Source organism: Dendropsophus ebraccatus, chromosome 6, assembly GCF_027789765.1.
Source record: "Dendropsophus ebraccatus isolate aDenEbr1 chromosome 6, aDenEbr1.pat, whole genome shotgun sequence".
Lineage (NCBI taxonomy): Eukaryota > Metazoa > Chordata > Amphibia > Anura > Hylidae > Dendropsophus > Dendropsophus ebraccatus.
Window position 1 is genome coordinate 110,587,689 of NC_091459.1, and position 19,517 is coordinate 110,607,205.

General features: G+C 43.8%; 1 protein-coding gene across 2 annotated transcripts; it reads left to right on the forward strand.

Annotated features, from left to right (window-relative positions):
• Positions 1-133: 133 nt before the first annotated feature.
• CEP63 (centrosomal protein 63) lies at positions 134-18,357 on the forward strand. 2 transcript variants are annotated; one of them, XM_069975661.1, is made up of 14 exons: positions 134-347; positions 928-984; positions 1,483-1,660; positions 3,710-3,805; positions 4,017-4,133; positions 4,605-4,718; positions 5,556-5,768; positions 7,026-7,171; positions 9,384-9,627; positions 11,466-11,663; positions 13,633-13,719; positions 14,270-14,388; positions 14,655-14,886; positions 17,003-18,357. In XM_069975661.1, the coding sequence occupies exons 2-14, from the start codon at positions 935-937 to the stop codon at positions 17,162-17,164; spliced, it is 1,956 nt and encodes a 651-aa protein (XP_069831762.1). In that variant the 5' UTR covers positions 134-347; positions 928-934; the 3' UTR covers positions 17,165-18,357. The 2 variants fall into 2 exon arrangements, with proteins under 2 accessions (XP_069831762.1, XP_069831763.1); XM_069975662.1 differs by lacking the exon at positions 928-984.
• Positions 18,358-19,517: the final 1,160 nt, after the last annotated feature.

A 19,517-nucleotide genomic window follows, 5' to 3' on the forward strand; every position in this document is an offset into this window, starting at 1 on the left:
CATGATGCCCTGACAACCGTAAAGCCACAGGTTGAAGTACAATATATCCATACCGCCCCGCCCCTCCCGCTCCTAGGCCCCACCCCTCGTCTCTGCGCGCCATGCTGATTCTAACCGCTAGAGCCTCACATTCTCCACTGCGTAGTCTCCGCCGCAGGCGCCATCTTTCGTGCGTTCTGCTCTCAGACATTACCACAGCTAGTCGTCAACAAAATGGCGTGCGAACGCGGACATTTTTACCTCTTACCATCAGTCAGCTTTGAAAGCTGCTCCAGTATTTTGAACAGCAATATTATCACCGGGACATCAACAGCGGAGAGAAGACTGTCGTGAGGGGCGGGTGTACGGTATGTGCGGTGTTGTCTGTGTCATGTATGTGACTGTTCTGCGGAATAGCGAGGTAGCGATTGTAATAAATACAGAGAGAGAACTGCAGAAAGTGGAAAGCCTGACACAAGCTGTAGAACTAGTAGTCCCAGCATAGGCACCAGCCGGGGTCATGTGTAGTTATAATGGTTGACACAATACACATCCTACGGAAGCCTGGATCTGCCATATTCCTGGTGAATGCAGCCCAGCCCAGATGTTCCCTGCTGGTTTCCATCACTTGGAGTCAGTTCACACAAGACAGAACGTCATTTCTGGTGGTGGTTTACACTTGTCACATGACCAAGATTCAATTGAACCATCTTTGTCGCCAGCACAGAGAATGGGGAGAGAAGTATTTACATGGCGCTTCTCTCTTTGCTCGTTCTCACAATCAGTTATGGTTTGAACACTCAGACTGACTGATCGTAACGTTTGATAAATCTCATTCACTTTGCTGCTACAAATCGGCCATGTGTGCCTACATGCGGGAGTTTTCCCCAGGCATTATACAGTCTGTACAGATTACCCATATACTGACATCATTTTTGGTTACTGCAGGCTTCCGATGCACGGGATGGAGGCTTTACTACAGGGAATGCAGAAGACTAAGACGGGGTGAGTATATACACTATGGTATATGCTTAAAGGGGTACTCCAGCGGGGGAAAAAAAATCTAATCAGATGGTGTCAGAAAGTGCCATAAATTAGTTATTTACTTCTATTAAAAAAGCTCCAGTTTTCCAGTACTTATCAGCTGCTGTATGTCCTGCAGGAAGTGGTGTATTCTTTCCAGTCTGACACAGTGCTCTCTGCTGCCACCTCTGTCCAGAGCAGTAGCCTATGCCCATAGAAAACCTCTCCTGCTCTCCAGACTGGAAAGAATGCACCACTTCCTGCAGGACATACAGCAGCTGATAAGTACGGGAAGAATGGAGATTTTTTTCAATAGAAGTAATTTACACATCTCTGTCGCCTCTTTAACAGTGTAATGTCACCCTATGTGTCCTTGTATCTGAAGTTTCACTTTGGACCATGTTGGATAAATCTCCCCCATAGTGTTTTCCCCAGCAGGCAGCCATTTTACCTACCTTTCCATATCTCTCCTTTTTTCAGGACGCTGTTTGGTTCCTGTGAAGCTGAGCTGCAAGAGCTCATGAAGCAGATTGATATAATGTTGGAGCACAAGAAGGCGGAGTGGGAAGCCCATACAGAGACCCTCAATACTCTGCTGCAGCTGCGGGATCAGGAGCTTAGCTCTGCTAGAACACGAGAAGAACGACTGAACCAAGAGGTAAGATCTCATACTGCTCACAGAGATGGTGTCGCTGGCTTTGGCCACACACGGCGAGGTGGAAATGGAATACAGGTCCCTGCTATAGAGGGCTATTATCGGCAGCACAGGCCAATATCTAATGTGTAGTTGGGCCAGCGAGCAGCTCAAAAACAGGCAAACACTGGTTCCTCTACTGAGTGAGTTGTTGTGACCCATCAAGAAATGGTCAGCTGGGCATATCCCTGTGTAATATGGGATGTGTGGGCGATAGCTGCAAAGGGCCACAAGAATGATGCAGCAATCCTTTGTGTGGCTTCCCCCTTGCCCTTAGGGGCCTATTCCGCGGGCCGATGGGGGTCCGATCAATAATGTAAACGAGCGCCGATCTGCTAGATCTTTGTTTGTTTACTGGGCCTATTACACGGCCTGATAATCGTTTAACAAGGGCTGCAGGGACATAGTTACCGATTTCCTTGCAGCCCTTGTTTAAAGGCCACACTTTACCTAAGCATGCTGCAGGGCTTCTCCTGCGCTCCTCTTCCTCCCGTTCCCGGCGCAGCAGCAGCTTCGGAGCGGCCTGTCTGAGCCGACAGACTGTTCAGCCGCGGCCAGTGATTAGCTGAGCGGTCTGTCAGCTAAGTCAGGCCGCACCGAAGCTGCTGCTGCTCGCGGGATTGGGAGAAGGAGCGCAGGAGAAGCCCTGCAGCATGGTTAGGTAAAGTATGGTGTTTGTGGAATCGTCGGTCGCCCGCAGCGCACCGCTATTCCACGAAGCGATGCGCGGTGGGTGCCCAATGATTTTAGGTTTGCACCTAAATAAACGATCAGACGATGACACGATCATCGGCTGATCGTTGTCTCTATTCCACGGAGCGATAATCGGCCGATTCGTTCGATTATCGCTCCGTGGAATAGGCCCGTTAGTCTAGTGTGTCAAGATAATCAGGCACCTTAATGCCCCATGGCCTACATACCTCTCATGGCAGCATTAAAGGGGTTATCCAGCGCTACAAAAACATGGCCACATGGAGACAGCACCACTCTTGCCTCCGGTTCAGTTATGGTTTGCAATTAAGCTCTATTCACTTCAATGGAGTTACCAAACCTGCACTCAAACTGGAGACAAGAGTGTGCTGTCTCTGGAAGAAAGCGGCCGTTTTTGTTTAGCGCTGGATAACCCCTTTAAGGATGCAAAGAGCAAGCTCAACAGCGGAGATGCTGGCTGCCATCTGACACTGACAGATGCCTTCAGCAGCTGGTATCAGAGAAGTCTCTTATCCCAACCATTAACCACCTCAGTGCTGCAGTCCTTATGATCAAGTTCTTAGAACTCTGCATTGTGCAATTCCTTCATTATTTCCCTTAAATGTTTATGAATAAATTGACTACTGGTTATTACGATTTCTCTTGTAACAGGGAATATGTGATGTCAGGACCCCTCTCCCAACTGGGATATGGGTGTTCTGGGCACCACCAGTCATTAGGACTGAGTGCTGAGCGCTTCTCTGCCTATGTTGCTACAGCAGATTGACTTTCGCCTATACTTACTATAGAATCCATCTCCTGCATTGAGATGGGGAAAGTAGTGAGTATCGGAGTGAAGAGCTCAACCGCTCGCTTCTCCCTGTTCATTCTACTGATCTGGGTCTGAACACCCAGACCCTGACTGATCAAAACTTTTGACATATCTCTGTAACATGAGAAAAGTTTTTGCTGGTTGTCCCTCTGCACAGCTTCCTCAGCTACATATAATGGGGAATTCTTTAGCGGAGTGGGAGCAGTCAGGTGTCCCAGAAGCTCAGCGCACATTTATGCGATAACCCTAAATAAGTCAGTGCTTTGCAGGAGTTTGGCTAGCTGTGTAGTAACAGTGTGAGCTTTGTTCTTTGGCCAGGACCTTTGTGAGGAGATTTGGTCTTGGTCTTCTCTCTCTTTGAAGTTGCACAATATACTGAGGACTGCATACTGCCACTTCATAATGTCAGTACAAGACTAACAAATAGTTTGGCCTGCTTGTCCATGACTAGGCGCTTGTTTAATTCACATTTCTGTAAAACATGTTTGCAGATTAGGTCTCTGAGAAAGCAGCTGGTAGAGCAAGAAGAGAGTAATAGTAGTAAGACGGCGGAGTATGAGACCCAGCTGGCACGCTTTCAGGAAGAGGTATGTCAAAATGCTATTATATCTATAGCAACTTTCCACACTGAATCACTTTGATTCCGATCGATAAACATTTTTGACGTGTCCCTGTGTTTTTTTTGGGGGGGAGGCGTTAAATGTTGTTGATGTTTATTGATCATCTGTAATCCACTGCTCTGTAAAACAGTTACAATGGGGACTCTCATGTGCTTTATAAGCAAAAATGTTACTTTAGTTAAATAGATTGAAAAAAATGTACGAAAAAGTACAGAGAAGACACCAGAGGTTGGAGCTGAAAAGCAGCGGGGAAGAAGGCAGGTCAGAGGTCAGTCGGCTGACACGCAGACTAGAGGTAAAGAATTCAGCTATAAGATTTCCTTTGTATTTTCTTTTGGTATCATCCCATCTCATTACATAGGACAGAAGACATATATATATATATATCTCAATTGTGGACACAAAAACAAGTCAGAAGATATTGTGGCCTTTATTTGCCATGTTATATCGGGGTCATTTGCTTTTACAGAATTGCTACTAATACAAATAAGTCAAACAACAATATTTTGATACTATACAATTTATATCTGCACTTATCAAGCCCTTCCCAACTTTTGACATACATGTACATCAAGGTAGGAATATGGTGCAGGGCGAGGAGCTGAGCACATTCTCTCTGATCCAAGCCATTTAGCCTGTGAACCATATGGATATCGGGGTCTAGAAAGAAAATGGGTTCTATCACCTGATCACGGGTGCTGAATTTTTTTTTATTTTTTTTACACATGTCATTCATCTAACTTTTGGACTATGTTAACATCTATAGGAATTTCGCCAAAGGTCTCTGGATTGGGAGAAGCAGCGTCTTCTGTATCAGCAGCAGGTAGCCGCTCTGGAAGCACAACGGAGGACCTTGGCTGAACAAACTGAAAAATATCAGGTATATGGGAGTGAAGTGAAGACATCTTCACACCATGGCATTGTTATCAGAGCTGAACAGGTCTTAGGACATGGTTACCATAGAAATAAAAATGGAACATGGTCCAAACCGGATTCAGACGAACAGGACAGTGACAGAAAACTTTCCGACAAGTTTCCCATACGTCCTTAGCTGTCATGCAGCCACCCCTGAATAGATAAGGATAATGCATACCCAAGTTATAATTCCATTACCATCTGATCCACTGTGGAATAGCCTCAGTGCCTTCCCTGGTTCTTACGCGGATGTTCACACAACGTACTTTTTCCAAAAAGGGAAAAATACACAGCATAATAGGCTGCAGTAATTCAGAGGAGAGCTATGCTTTTCTGCTGCATATTTTGACAACTTGGGTTGCATTTCAATGGGGCTAATGTGCATCCTGCATGTCCAAACCACATTGACAGGCAATACACTCGAAACAAGTGACACGTGAATTTCTGGGCATATTCACTTTGAAAACAGTGGGCACACAGACGATTTTCACCATGTATTTTGGAGCATATAACACAGCAACATTTTTAGCTGAAACACTCATTGTGAACTGAGATCATGAGAACAAAAGCGTATAGGCCATATTGGATTATTCCAGTGGAGTTTCCATTTTGTTACCTTAAGATAACTTGTGCTGGTAGTATCTGGCAGCTTTTCAGCTTGTTCTAAATGACCCTCCTAGCAGTGCCTCTTCTTCTTCAGTTGTCACCATGTCTCATCCCTAATCCCCCTCACCCTAATTTTTCCTATATCTTTACTAATGTATAGAATTTTGAAATGTCTCTTTTCTGTGTGACCCATCAGGAAGAGTCTCAGAGCCGGAAACAGATGTTAGAACAGACCAGTCTGGCCGGCCGATCAGAGCTCCAGCACCTCAGCGGTCAGCTGCTGCGGGCTAATGACAGTCTATGTGTGAAAGAAGAAGAGCTTGAGCATCTGAAGTCACAGCTGGAGTCTTCTACTGCAGGGCGAGAGAGAGCGGAGCGTGAACTTGAGCAAGCCCGACAGACAATAAAGGTGAGCTGGTTGTGGAAAAGACTTATGATTGACTGCCATTGATGCATTAATGCATCTATAAAAGGTGCCATCAACCAACAAACTAGAGATTTCTCATTCGTCGTCTGATCTCTGGTCTTTTTATGTGGGACGATTATTGTCAGCAAGTGTTCCTGTCTCCTGATAATAGGCCAGTGTAAAAGGATCCTAAGATACAAACTACATGCCCCACTATCTGTAGATGGGGTATTAGCATGCTGCAGTGTCTCAAGATGAGAATCAAGGTTAAAGTCCTGGCGACTCATCAATATTCTTTCTTTCATTTGATTTGTAGACACTTACCTGCAGTATGAGTTCATTGAACATTGTTTCCATCATCAGACATATATAGTATATCCAAAGGGTACATCATAAATTCTTGTTAGTTTGAGGTCAGTCTCGAGGACCCCCATCTATCAGGACAGGAACACTTTCTAGTTTGTTTTCCTGTAACTAACATAGATTTCAATGCAGAAATGCGGGCACATTTGTTGCTGCCAGGTGCACAGGTAAGAATTAATCTAACCAGCATTTGTATCATATCCCTTGAGGCCATAGGTACATACAATGGAAATAACTTTTGGTATGGGAAGATTTGGAGTCCAATGGTTCATGCTATTGATCCAAGGGCCACATGTGGCTCCCAGCCTCAGGTTGAGTAACACTGTACTGCTATACTACTGTACTCCTAATAGCTTAAAGGGGTCTTTGTGTCCCCCACTAAACACTGCCAACACCATTTCCGGGACAGACTTGTCATGGTAGTGACAGCCCGCTCAGCTAATCACTGGCTGCTACGCTGTGCAGTTTCAGTCTCTTTTGACTTAGAGGTGTCAGCAGCGTTCATCGGGGGACCCAAAGACCAAAGGTAAAATAGCATGTCTGTAATATTCTTTGCCAGGGTAGCAAGATATAAAAACATTTAAAGGGCTGGAGTTTCCCTTTATCCACCCATTGCATTTGTTCATGTCTCATAATTACAGTTTTTTACAAGTTTAGATTTTTTTATACTTCTTCTCTTTTGACATTTCAAGCTTTTAGCAATCAGTTGTTTAGCAAATACTTGTACTGATCATAACATGACTTCTGTGTAACAAGAGGAAATAATTAGCTTCCAGGCACAGAATCAGTGTGGAAGAATCTGCTATGTTGGATCATTGTTGTCAAGTCTGATAGACATTTGACTATTGGTAGATCCCAACCAAGACAATCAGATATGACTCCTCTTTAACTTTTTAGGTTCTCCAGGAGGAAAAAGCAGAGCTGAGGGCGACCATACAAGCACATACAGACTTTCTGGAAGGATCTAAAGCTCAGAAGGAAGAACTTCATAGAGAGGTGCAGAGAGTGAGTGATGTCCTGAGGGACCGAGAGAACAGCATCAGGTGACTTACTATACAGACATATAGCAAGTGCCATACAGTGTTTTTCTCTGTAAAGCTCCAGATGGCAGTAGAATGGTCACAAATGCTGCACAAAAAAAATTAGCATCTTCATTTTTTTAACATTCCAACCAAAGCTTATACAGCCAATCGTTATAGACGTTAAATATTTTTGCTGCATACAGAGGATGCATGGAAGCATACTGAAAATTGTATTATTGCTGCAGATAGTGTATAGTAGGCAGCAAGCGACTGCACGCTATCAAGTGGCAACTGCAGGCAGCTAGGTCATAGAGCACATAGTCCATAGTCTAGTGTAAACTCTGGGCCAGAACATTGAGCAGTCTAATATAAATGCTGCCCCTGGATAGTCCATAGTCGAGCATAAGTGCTGCCCTGGTAGGAAACTGCAGAGAATTTTTTTATTTTTCAGCTGGTGTCAGAAAGTTATACAGATTTGCAAATTACTTAAAAATATCAAGTCTTCCAGTACATATCAGCTGCTGTATGTTCTGCATGAAGAGGTGTAAACTTTCTAGTCTAGCATGGTGCTTCCTGCTGCCACCTCTGTCCTTGTCAGGAACTGTTCAGAGCAGGAGAGGTTTTCTATGGGGGGTTGCTACTGCTCTGGCCAGTTCCTGACATGGGCAGAGGTGGAAGCAGAGAGCACTGGAAACAATACACCACTTCCTGCAGGACATACAGAAGCTGGAAGACTTGAGATTTTTAAAGGCGTTATCCAGCGCTACAAAAACATGGCCACTTTTGCCCCACTCTTGTCTCCAGATTGGGGCTTGTAAGGGTCCATTTACACAGAAAGATTATCTGACAGATTATCTGCCAAAGATTTGAAGCCAAAGCCAGGAATGGATTTGAAAAGAGGAGAAATCTCAGGCTTTCCTTTAAGACCTGATCTCTGTTTATAGTCTGTTCCTGGCTTTGGCTTCAAATCTTTGGCAGATAATCTGTCAGATAATCTTTCTGTGTAAATGGACCCTAATGCTACGTTTACACGAGGCGATTATCGGACGAATTTTTGAGATAACGATTGATTTCGACCGATAATCGTACGTATAAACACGGCAAAAAATTCGCAGATCGTTCCGTGTAAACAGTTGTCGCGCGATAGTCCGCCCGGCCCCCCGCTCATCCGCAGCCCCCTGCGCCGGCTCGATCGCCACCCCCGCCGCTCTGATCGCCACCCCTGCCGCCCCGATCGCCACCCCCACTCCGATCGCCGCCACCTCCCCGATTGCCGCCGCCGCCCCAATCGCCACCCCCGCTTCGATCACCACCGCCTCTTCAGCCATCACACTGATTGGCTGAAGAGGAGCCGTTTGAAATTCCCGGCTCATCCCCTCAGCCAATCAATGCACGGCAGCACTGATTGGCAGAAGAGGAGCTGTTTGAAATTCCCGGCTCATCTCTTCAGCCAATCAATGCACTGAAGAGGGGAATCGGGGATTATGAAACCTGCTACATGGAGCAGGTAACGTATGCTCGTGGCGGGGGCGATCGGAGCGTCGGGGGAGGGGGGGGGATCGGAGCGGCGTCGGGGGGGGGGGGGGGGATCGGAGCGGCGTATGAGCGGGGGGCCGGGCTGCGAGCGGGGGGGGCGGGCTGCAGGCGCGCGATCGCAAAACGATTTTTCCGTACGATATATCGTACCGTCTAAACGCTGATCGTTATAAAAAAAAAAATCGTTCGAAAATACTTCGAGATCGTTAACCGTGTGATCGGGCCAATTATCGCTCCGCGTAAACTTAGCATAACTCAGTTCCATTGAAGTAAATTGAGCTTAATTGCAAACCACACCTGAACTGGAGAGTGGGGCAAAAGTGGCCATGTTTTTGTAGTGCTGGATAACCCCTTTAAATAGAAGTAATTTACAAATCTGTATAACTTCCTGACACCAGTTGATTTAAAAACTTTTTTTTCCCTCAGGAGTACTCCTAATACGTTTCAAATGTCCAAAAGAAAACATGCAACACCTTTTTGTCTTCATACATAATAGGAAAACAGCATGACATTAGTCTTTTCTGACACTTTATAAATCAATATGAACCTCAGCCAGTGTTATGTCACCAGACCATCCGTAGGAGCTGGAGCGCCCCCTTTGTCAAGCATTATTTGGGATCCCTTCTAATAAAAAAAGATTATCCATTTAAAATATTTAATGTTTTTTTATTGTGTTTTTTCCCTGATTAAATTGAAGATCACTAGAAGAAAGACTAAAGCAGACCAGACTATCAGATGGGCACGTGGAAGTGCTGCGCTCTGAGCTGTCCATCAGCCGTCTGAATGAACAGAGGCTGCAAGAAGAAGTGACCCATTTGGAGGACCAGGTCAGGTCCATGACCCTGCAGACTCAGCAGATCACCCAAGAGATGAAGGTCATGGCTGAATCCCGGCATCTTCTAGAAGAGGAGCACAAGAAGTGCTGGACAGAGATTAAGAAAGTCAGTCATCTTTCTCTATATGTACTCTTTAGTATTCCTTCTGTGTAGCTGTTATATATAGGGCTGGTGCAAACATGGTGGGAATTCTAATGCACCTTCACTCCCGATTTCTCCCCTGTGTCCCCCCTGTGTGGATCTGCAGCATAATGAGCAAGATAAATCCCTGCAGCATGCTTCTGCTTCTCAATAGGAAATGTCTGCAGCGTGTAGATGGGGTTTGTGGAATCTCATCCACTCACCCGCTTCTCTAATCTGCATTTCTGCCATGTGTGAATTTAGCCGTATGTGTTTTCATTTGGCAAAGTAGCTCAGAAATCCAGACATTATACCATTTTGCCCTTTAAGGGGCTCTGCAGGGAAAAAATAGTTACAAAAGAGTTCACTGCAGGCATGAATTAATAAGACTTGCTGAATGTACTGGTGTAAAGCCCCTATTACAAGGGGGCAATATGAAGAATAAGCGAGCGCTGACCTGTCAGTTCAGTTCGCTTGCTTCTCCTGCTCTGATCAAGCGCTGAAGCACAGCACATTGCTGAGCAGGGTCCCCCCCCCCCAAGGTACTCTATAGTCTTATACATTACCTGTCGCTATAGCACAGCAGCCTTTCCAGAGCGAGCGGTGGTTGCTATCACTGCTCATTCTTCTCGAACCACTATAGTTATAGCAATCACTGATGCTGTAGAGAGGCTGCTGTTCTATAGTGAGGGGTAGCCTCCTAAATATAAGGTACATGGGTGGAATGGGACCCTGATCGGTATATTGCTGTGCGGCAGCACTTGATCAGAGTCGGGGATCTGGAACTGCAAGACTTATACAGCCCTGCACTTCTTGACAGAACCATTGGTGGCAGCAGATGGGACCATGTTGCCTGTGCTGCTGTTCCACACAAGTAGCTGTGTAAATAAAAAAAAGAGGTACATTCATTTTAATGGAGTTATATTACAAGGTGGCATAACTTTTATTAAAGGGAAACTTAGCAGGCTCTTACATACGGTATCCGCTTACTTTCTCTTACCAGTGCCGGTATTATGAAGCCTGGAAATTCTGCAGTTTTGGTGAAATTTGATCCTGTAAAAATATGCAAGTTAACTTGGTAGGAGCGCTGGTAGCGTTCCTCGGCCCCCTAGAGCACCCCGTTTGTCTCGTCTGCTGGCTCAGATGCTCACTCCTACTGATACGTATGCATAAGCAGGCAGGCAGGAATATATGCATCGGTAGGTGTGAGCATCTGAGCCGGCAGGTGGGCCAAGGAACACCCCCAGTGCTCCTAACAAGTTCATTTGCATATTTTTATAGGATTGAATTTCACCAAAACCGTGGGGCTTACAAGCTTCAGAAGACCGCCACCAGTAAAAGGAAGCGACTACTGGGAACTATCAGCAGGTTTTTATGCAAAAAAATTCTCTGGAGTCCCCCTTTAAGGTAATTGTGAATCCTGTGCTGTCTTTCTTAATAATGGATTTATAAAAATATGTTTAGTGTAATAAGTTTTTGTAAAGCCATAGGTCATATGTAATAAATTGGCTATCCCCCAAACTCCATCAAAAAATATACACGTTCAAAACCGGTGAATGCACATTTTTATTTCAATAATAAGAAGGATATAAGCCGCTACCAGCCTCCTTTGGCAGCGGCTTATTTCCTGTGGGAAAGAAAAAATCCGCATGTTGAAATCCTTAAGACCCACATTAGATAGTTGGCCTGTCCCTGCTAAATTATAGGGATCAGCCAGCTTTGGTGTAATGTGTACGGCCAGCTTTAGAAATACGTGAAATAAGATTCTGGAGTCTTTTTCTTCTTGAGAATGTGTAATACTTTGCTTGTTAATCCGCCTACAGCTAAAGAGCCAGCTCACCCAGGCTGAACTCTCCTACAGCAGTGTTCTGGACGGGATGAAGAAGGAGATTTCTCAGCTGACGCAGGAATTGCACCAGAAGGACATTGGCTTTGCTTCTTCTAGCTGGAATTCCAAAGACTGGGAGCGCAAGGTTCAGGCTGAGAGAGAGAGAGCGGATAGAGAAGCGGCAGAGCATAAAGTAGGTGCAGATTAGTCCAGGAAACTATCATGGGTGTAGTTGTTTTTATATGTTGCTGTGTATGATATGCTGTTCATTGTTAAGACACATGTTTTACACCCGATTCTTAATACGGAGCCTAGAACTGTGCAGGTCCCACAAATATACTATCTGAATCACTAAGTAGGCACATGAGTGGCAATTGCAGAATAAGTATTATACAATGCCTTATGGAGGGGCTAAAATGGGCACCATTGCTTTAAAAAAAACTACACAAAATACCTTACGTATCCTGATTCTAGAATATACGTTTTTGTTTTTTCAAGTTTTTCTGTATACTTATGTTTAGAAAACACTTTTTCACCAAAAGAAAGAAGGTGGTGTTACACAGATGTGAGACATTTTGGACTGAATTATCACAATGGACCATGGGTCCCTTACTATGATCGGCATCTTTTCACACCAATCTCTGTGTGGTCAAATATATGATGGACATTTATGTAGACCAATCACTTTTTACTACGTGTGTGTTTAATGTTGTAATGAAGTTTACTTCTATGCACTTAAAATAGCGAGTGAACCGCTGAAACATTGTGTGATTATATTGTTATAGACTGAAGTTAGAAAAAAAAAGATTTTCTTCACTCAATCGGAGTGCCGTGGATCATCGTTCATATTTAAAAAACTGTCCGTATGTTGTAGAGCTATTTGAAAGTTCTGATCTAAAAACTAAGACATCGACCGATTGTTGGAGCAAACGCTGAGAGGTGCATGTGAAGCCTGTTCTCTCCCAGCTCTGTGCCACATGACTGAGAGCCATGACAGGGTCCCAATGTAAGCATATGGGACTGCGTGGTCGTGCACACAGAGAACTGGGAATGAAGAGTTTAGCAGCACGCTTCTCTCAGTGCTCATCTTAGTGATTGGCTATGGTCTGAACACTCATGTCTTAACAACATGTCAAAAGTTGTTTTTTTTAAGTGACAGGTACACTTTAAGGATGCTTTCACACATACTGCATCGCAGCGGATTTCACTCTGCAAAATCTGCTGCGATGCTCTGTACTGTTATTTTTCTAGCCCCGACTCCCTGGCATCCTGCTCAGCAAATCAGTGCACTGCCCCACTGCTGCCACTGATTGGTTGAGCGGGGAGCTGGGAGCCCGAGAAGCAAGCAGGAGCACAGCCAGATAACGTATTAGCCTGTCAGCGGTGGCTTAAAGTGACACTGTCACCCCCCCTTTGGGCATTCTGACATCTCTACACAGGTGTAAAGGGTAAATTTAGCGGTTTTCATACCTTATTTCATATCATACGTCATGGTGCTTGTTTAAGTAAAAAGTCATCTTTTATCAACTGAAGATTGTGTTAAGCGGGCAGGGCCTCGCGGCATTAGCGCCACTTAGCCCTGCCCACAACGACACAGTTGGCCCCCGCCCCCTCGTCGGCCATTGGAACAGGCTGGCCGAAAGGTCCAGACCCCACCCTCTTTACGTGGGCCAACCAATGGTCGTCAAGGGGGCGGCGCCAACGATGCCGTTATGGGCGGGGATAAGTGGCGCTAATGCAGCGAGGCCACGCCCACTTAATACAATCTGCAGTTGATAAAAGGTCACTTTTTACTTGAACAAACACCATGACGTATGATATGAAATAAGGTATGAAAAACGCTAAATTTACTCTTTACACCTGTGTAGAGATGTCAGAATGCACAAAGGGGGTGACAGTGTCACTTTAAGTGGGAAGGGGCTACATTCGCACTGTGAAATGAAAAATCCGCTGCGAGAATGTAAAGCCATAGAAAATGACAGTACAGAGCATGGCAGCAGATTTCATGCCTAGCATTTGAATCCTGCTGCTTGGAGAAGATGGATGCAGCCCTAGAGTTCGCTAATCTCTTAACCTTATCCTTGGCTTCAATGCATTTCATGTATTTTATTACATATGTAATTTTGTCCACTAAAGTATGTCATCTTATTCTTTTTGTTAAGGTTTCACTGGCAGCTTTGGAAACATTACAAGATGAGAACTGGCAGCTGACTACAATGTTGGAGAAACAAGAGCCAGATGTGCGGCTGGTAAGATGGAGAGAGGTGCATTAGTGGGATCATAGTGCACACCAGACACCTATAAACTTTATCTTTTCTAATAATTTATATACAATGTAATAAACCCGGGATATAGTTGACTTTGGCCTCTTAAATGAGAAGTCAGGAAGTCCGGCAGTGCTGGGGAGGGGGGTGTAAAAGAAATAACATGCTGTCACCTCCCCGCCTCCAGCGCTGGTGGCCACAAACCATCAATCCGGTCCCCAGCTGCTTCTTGGTCTGAGTGGGGACCCGGATTGTGACGTGTCAGATCCGTTCAGTTAGTCAGCAGCTGTAGGGGGGTCCCGCCTTGGCTGCTGACTGGCTAAGCGGACCTGACACGTCACAATCCAGGTCCCCACTCAGACCAAGAAGCAGCTGGGGACCGGATTGATGGTTTGTGGCCCCCAGCGCTGGAGGTGAGGTGAGCGCATGTTATTTCTTTTTTCCTCCCAGAGACTTCTGCTGAAACTTCTTTAAAGCTTTGCTCCTCTTTGTTTGCATTTTATGCATTTTCCCTCTCTGTTCTTTACATTGTCAGGCTTTAGATAACCTGGAATGTGAAAATCAGAGACTACAGAAAGAATTGTCACAGGCAAGGAGGAATCTGGAACTTGTTCTGCACACCAGACAGTCTGATATCCAGAGCGCAGTGGAACGGTAAGGACGCCAGCACACTGTCCTGCTAATGCTTTGAGGGCTGGCTGATTTTGGGTGATTCTGGACATTTATGCCACAGGATATGCTATAACTATCTGAAAGATGTGGGTCCCACCTCCAGGACCTGCACCTATCCTAAGATGCTTATACCAAAATAGGGTCATATTTAAAATACACTTTAAAAAGTGTTATGAAATCTATTGAAATATTATGGCGTTCCTTATAAATATGAAATAAAATCTAATTATGTTTCTGCGATACCATAGGAGAACACAAGACCTGTTAAGCAGACATGAGGAAGAGTTGAAAGCACTAAATGAGCGTCTGAATGAAGTGTCCCAGCAATATGAGGAGCTGCGTCATACGCCACAATCTACGCAGGAAGCCGCCGCCTCTGTTCTGCAAGGTGTAAGCAGGACAGGTTCTCAGGAGTCTGTGTCCTCTGAAGTCAGCAAAACTGGTGATGGAAATACTGATGAATCCCACCAAGAGGCACAGGTGAAGCTTCAGTCTGTAATGGGGAGAGTGGGACCTATATTGTTTTAGAGCTTTTTACATTACTTACATTCTTTCAAGATGGCACAAGTCCAGTGATCCAATATCTTCTGCTTACAATATGTTTCCCATACAGTGATATTTCGTGGACCATCGTAACTTGAAACCTATTCAACATAGTCTTGCCACCTATGTCTAACAGTGTGATTGCCTGAAAGATCCAGCCATCATATTTCCAGTTTAACGATGTTTACACAACGTTATACAACGGCCGTTAGTTTCAGTGTCAAACAAGGGCCGCTGTATTATGTGTTCCTCCAGATGAAATTACATTATTGGCCTTCGGAAAAGAATTGTCCACCTATAGAATCTGCTGGCTGTATGGGTGTGAATGAAAATCAATTAAGCATTAACTTTCATTCACACTACGGCCGGCAGGGCGGCCACACAGTCTGCAAACTGTATATTTTCTATGGCCATTATTCATGAACTGAAGCTGTAGAAAATAGGCATGATCAGTGTTTTGTACAGCCACAGTAAACAACGGCCGTAATTAATACACTGTGCACAACGTCCGTTGTTCTATTGAAGTCAATAGAACTCAATGAATTTAGAAACATATGGCTCCTTTTCAATCACCACTCTGGCCACAGTTTCCCAAATTCATTACATTGTGTGAACGCAGACTTAGTTGTCAACATTCAGTGGTCATCGCAAAACTCAGTAAAGGGTTTTCTAGTGAAACACTTTTTTTTAAAGGTGTCAGGGTGCTTTAAAAATCCAGTGCTGCCCATGTGCCTACTGCTAAGTGCTGTCTGGGTATGTCACTGACTGAGGTGGGTTACTGCTCACTGATTGGCCGAGAAGGCATTTCCTACATGTAGATACAACCAGATAGTGCTGATCAGCAGGGCGCTGTTGTAACATCAGCAGTGGGGTTTCAGGGAGGGGAATATGCCTTAAAGTGTCGCTGTTGTTATAACTTTCAAAATCTAAATCAACAGTAGACGTAACCTAAGGCAGGTCTGCAATATACAATTTCTTTTTTTTTTATCATGGTGTAAAACAAAGCTGAACCTTAACAGGAATCCAGGTCCAGTCTCCTAAAGGCAGATTTTCTGACAGTACAGAGAGTCACAGCTTAATATGTTTGTCAATCACATGACTGCCTTCTCTCTGTGACCGCTCAGATGGCCTGGGATACAAAGGACTTCCTGTTTTCTGAGGTAAAAAAAAGTCAGAGAACAGGAAGTGCAGTGTTCTCCATGATAACTAAAAAAAATAATAATGTAAATTTCAAATTTGCTTTATATCACATCTACTGCTGATTTAGATTTTGAAAGTTACAACAACAGCAACACTTATTTATAACAGGGATATTCCGGGAATAGGAAAAAATAGCCGCCTTCTTCAAAACAACACCACATTTGCAATACCACCACTACAAACAAGGACAAGAATGACACTTTTTCTGGAAGAGGGTACCTGTATTTTTCCTAATCCTGGATAACCCATTTAAGGTACCTTGACCCCTTATAAACGTTATTCCTCCAGACTCTTTAATCTTATAACATGAGAGACATATGTATTGGAATCATTTCTCTTGTGCTTTTTTTATTTTATATTAAACCAGGTACAATGTTAAAATAGAGCCTAACTAATAAAAGAGGCCGTCATATAGTTTTAGCAGATTACAATCCACTGTTCTTTTCCCCCCAATTGCACTATGGATTCCAGGGGACAGGTAGGAGCATTTCCATCCATGATAGTTCAAGTTAATAAGATTCTGAAATATTGAATTCCACTGTTTTGTTATCAATGTATAGCGTGATTAGCTTCATATAATGTGATTTCCATTTTTCTGATACAGAGCTCCAAATACCCTGCACAAATATATTTTATGCAGCCACCGTTAGAGCTCACTACTGTCTAATATATAGATATATAAAGATTTTACACCCCATAGAAACCCACCCTAATGGAGTGTCACATATCTATTACAAATAGATGAAAAAATTGTCCTACTCCCTAATTTCACTACAAATGAATTTTTTTCAATGCAATTCTTCATAACGTTAACTTCATATATTCATTCACTGTTTTTTGTTTTTTTTTGCAGCTACCATTACCCCCCTCCACCCCACCGAACACAATAGCATCGCGATTCCTGCAGGAGGAAGAACTGCGGTCACAGGATCTTATTCAGCGTCTGGACTCTCACATTGAGGAGTTGAAACAAGACAGTCAGCGGACAGTACAGCACTTCATCAACTTGCGATAATGTGACGTTATAAAGCAGTGGTTCTCAGCCTGTGATGGATGACTACTATACCCAATGTGCGGTGGTGTTGCAGCAGCTGTGACTGTAATAAGTACAAGTTCTTATTTTGTCCACAAGATGTCAGTGATGAGACAATCTCAGGCTTCCTGGTTCACCATCATGAATCTGTTTTGCTGCTTTTTTTCTCCTTCATCAATCTTTGTTCCCCAACCGGTGGATCTTCAGCTGTTGCAAAACTACAACTCCCAATATGTCCTCAGAACATTATGGCATTTGTAGCTTTGTAAAAGATGGAAAGCCACATGCTGATAAACACAGATTGATACCATGTGAATAAATTTTAAATAAAATATAGATATTGGAGTAAGACTTCTAAACATCTTAGCATTATGGGGGACATCTTAAATAAAAGCTCCGCCCCCTATCCCCAGCCAGATTTACTAAGAGGTGCACACATCCTAGTAAAGCGGCCGGACCTGTGCCTGTCACAGGACTTCTGCGGAAATCTACACCTGCTTTGAATAAGAGCCCCCCACCCCACTGCCCGCCCATCAGGAGAGCAGGGCTTACCCCTGGGGTTCGCTACCGAAAAGGCCAAAATCTTTGGCGTACACCAGGGGCGCATAATGATAAATGTGCTCCAATGTGCAGACTTTGATGCATCTGCTATATAGGTGGTTTATATGTTGTCTTTTATTTATAATCATTCTATGGATAACACTATGCCAGCCATAGTTTTTGTTTCTTTTAGATGTATTTGATTTGTGAAGTACGCCCATTAACCTCAATATATGTGTTTGTATATAGTCCACAAATTGTCATGTAAGGCTGTGTTCACATCTGCTTTGTCGTCTCCCCCACATTTGACAGAAGAAATAGCGTCACATGCAACGCTTTACTTTCCCTCAGAACAACTGACCACATTATAAGTTAGTGGCGTCTTGGTGTCAGACACTTGATGGATCCAGCACGCTGTCAGAAAACCAGAGATGACAGCAGCGGTGTGAGCAGAACCCTATCCTGTTCATGTCTGTATACCTCCTGTAAATATCCTCTGGTTAATAATTTATCATTGTAATACAGAGAACTTGTATATTTTAAAAATATATTTTAATTTATTTTTATATGGATTCAGAACTGTTTTATATTTTTGATAAACACGTTGGTTCAGTGTTTACGGGTTTAGAAATAAATGTATATCCATTTTATGCCTGTTTACTTTTGGTAAGATTACTATATATTTTGCACATGCCCGTGTAATGCTTTCTTATCTAGGATAGGTCACTTCATGTTTCAACTATTGTCATTAACTGTTTCGATTTTAATGTGAGAGGTCTACCATGTAATGTATATGGGGGGTCTTCCCATCCGATGGCAGATTTCGGAGAAGAGAAGGGTCAGGCTTGTTAAAATTTAAATGCCCTTTCCTATTGTCCTCGAGAAGCCAAGCCACCACCAGAACACATTCACACTAAGGGCCCTATTCCACCGGACGATTATCATTCAGATTATCGTTAAATCGCCCGAATCTAAACGATAATTGTTCGGTAGAAATGTATTTAACGATTAACGACCGAACGAGAAATCGTGGATTGCTTTAGAAGACCTGGACCTATTTTTATCTTTGCTCGTTCGCAAAACGTTCGCAAATCGTTCGCATTGAATAAGACATCATTCTGTTGTTCGCAATAGATACGAACGCAATAGCGAATAAATAGCGAAGAAAAAACAATCGCAATTACGATCATAAGTAACGATTATCGTTCCATGGAAATTAGTGAACGTTTTCAGGTCTTTCGCAATAGCGGTCGTTTGAGATTGTTAATCATTAACGATTATGCAAACGATAATCGTCCGGTGGAATAGGGCCCTTAGCAGAGTCGAGTTCACTTTTTAGTAGGGAGATTGGGAGAGAAAACATATGGCCAGCTATAAGAAGATCTGTCAGGTCACCTTCTTTAATAGAGGCATATGATATCTGAGATGTAGAGCTGAGATATATAGCGGGATTTCTCATGCTGTGTGGATGCCGCAGGCAGGAAGTGGAGAGGATGGAGAACATGGGGTATGGCTGCTTGCAGAGTACTGTATCACTGTATTTACCACAATTCACAGCACAAATTGTTACTGAAATTGAAGATTTCAATGAGGGTGCATGGCAGCTACAATGTGCTGGCATTTTATGTAAAGGTGTGCGCTTTTACATCAATCCAGCATGTCTGTGTGCTGAGCTTCTTCTGCCCGCTCGGTGATAGATTTTCCACAGCTGATCTGCAGATGAGCTTTAAATCCATTGATTTGTTTTGGTGCAGAATCCCATTAATTTGGTGCACATTTATTGCCACAGATCCAC

Bases quoted from the DNA above. Each gene is read 5' to 3' on its own strand.
- CEP63 (XM_069975661.1), top strand. From the start codon at position 935: ATGCACGGGATGGAGGCTTTACTACAGGGAATGCAGAAGACTAAGACG. The intron at 5,769-7,025 runs GTGAGCTGGTTG...TTAACTTTTTAG, and splicing joins AAGCCCGACAGACAATAAAG to GTTCTCCAGGAGGAAAAAGC. The intron at 14,389-14,654 runs GTAAGGACGCCA...GCGATACCATAG, and splicing joins ATCCAGAGCGCAGTGGAACG to GAGAACACAAGACCTGTTAA.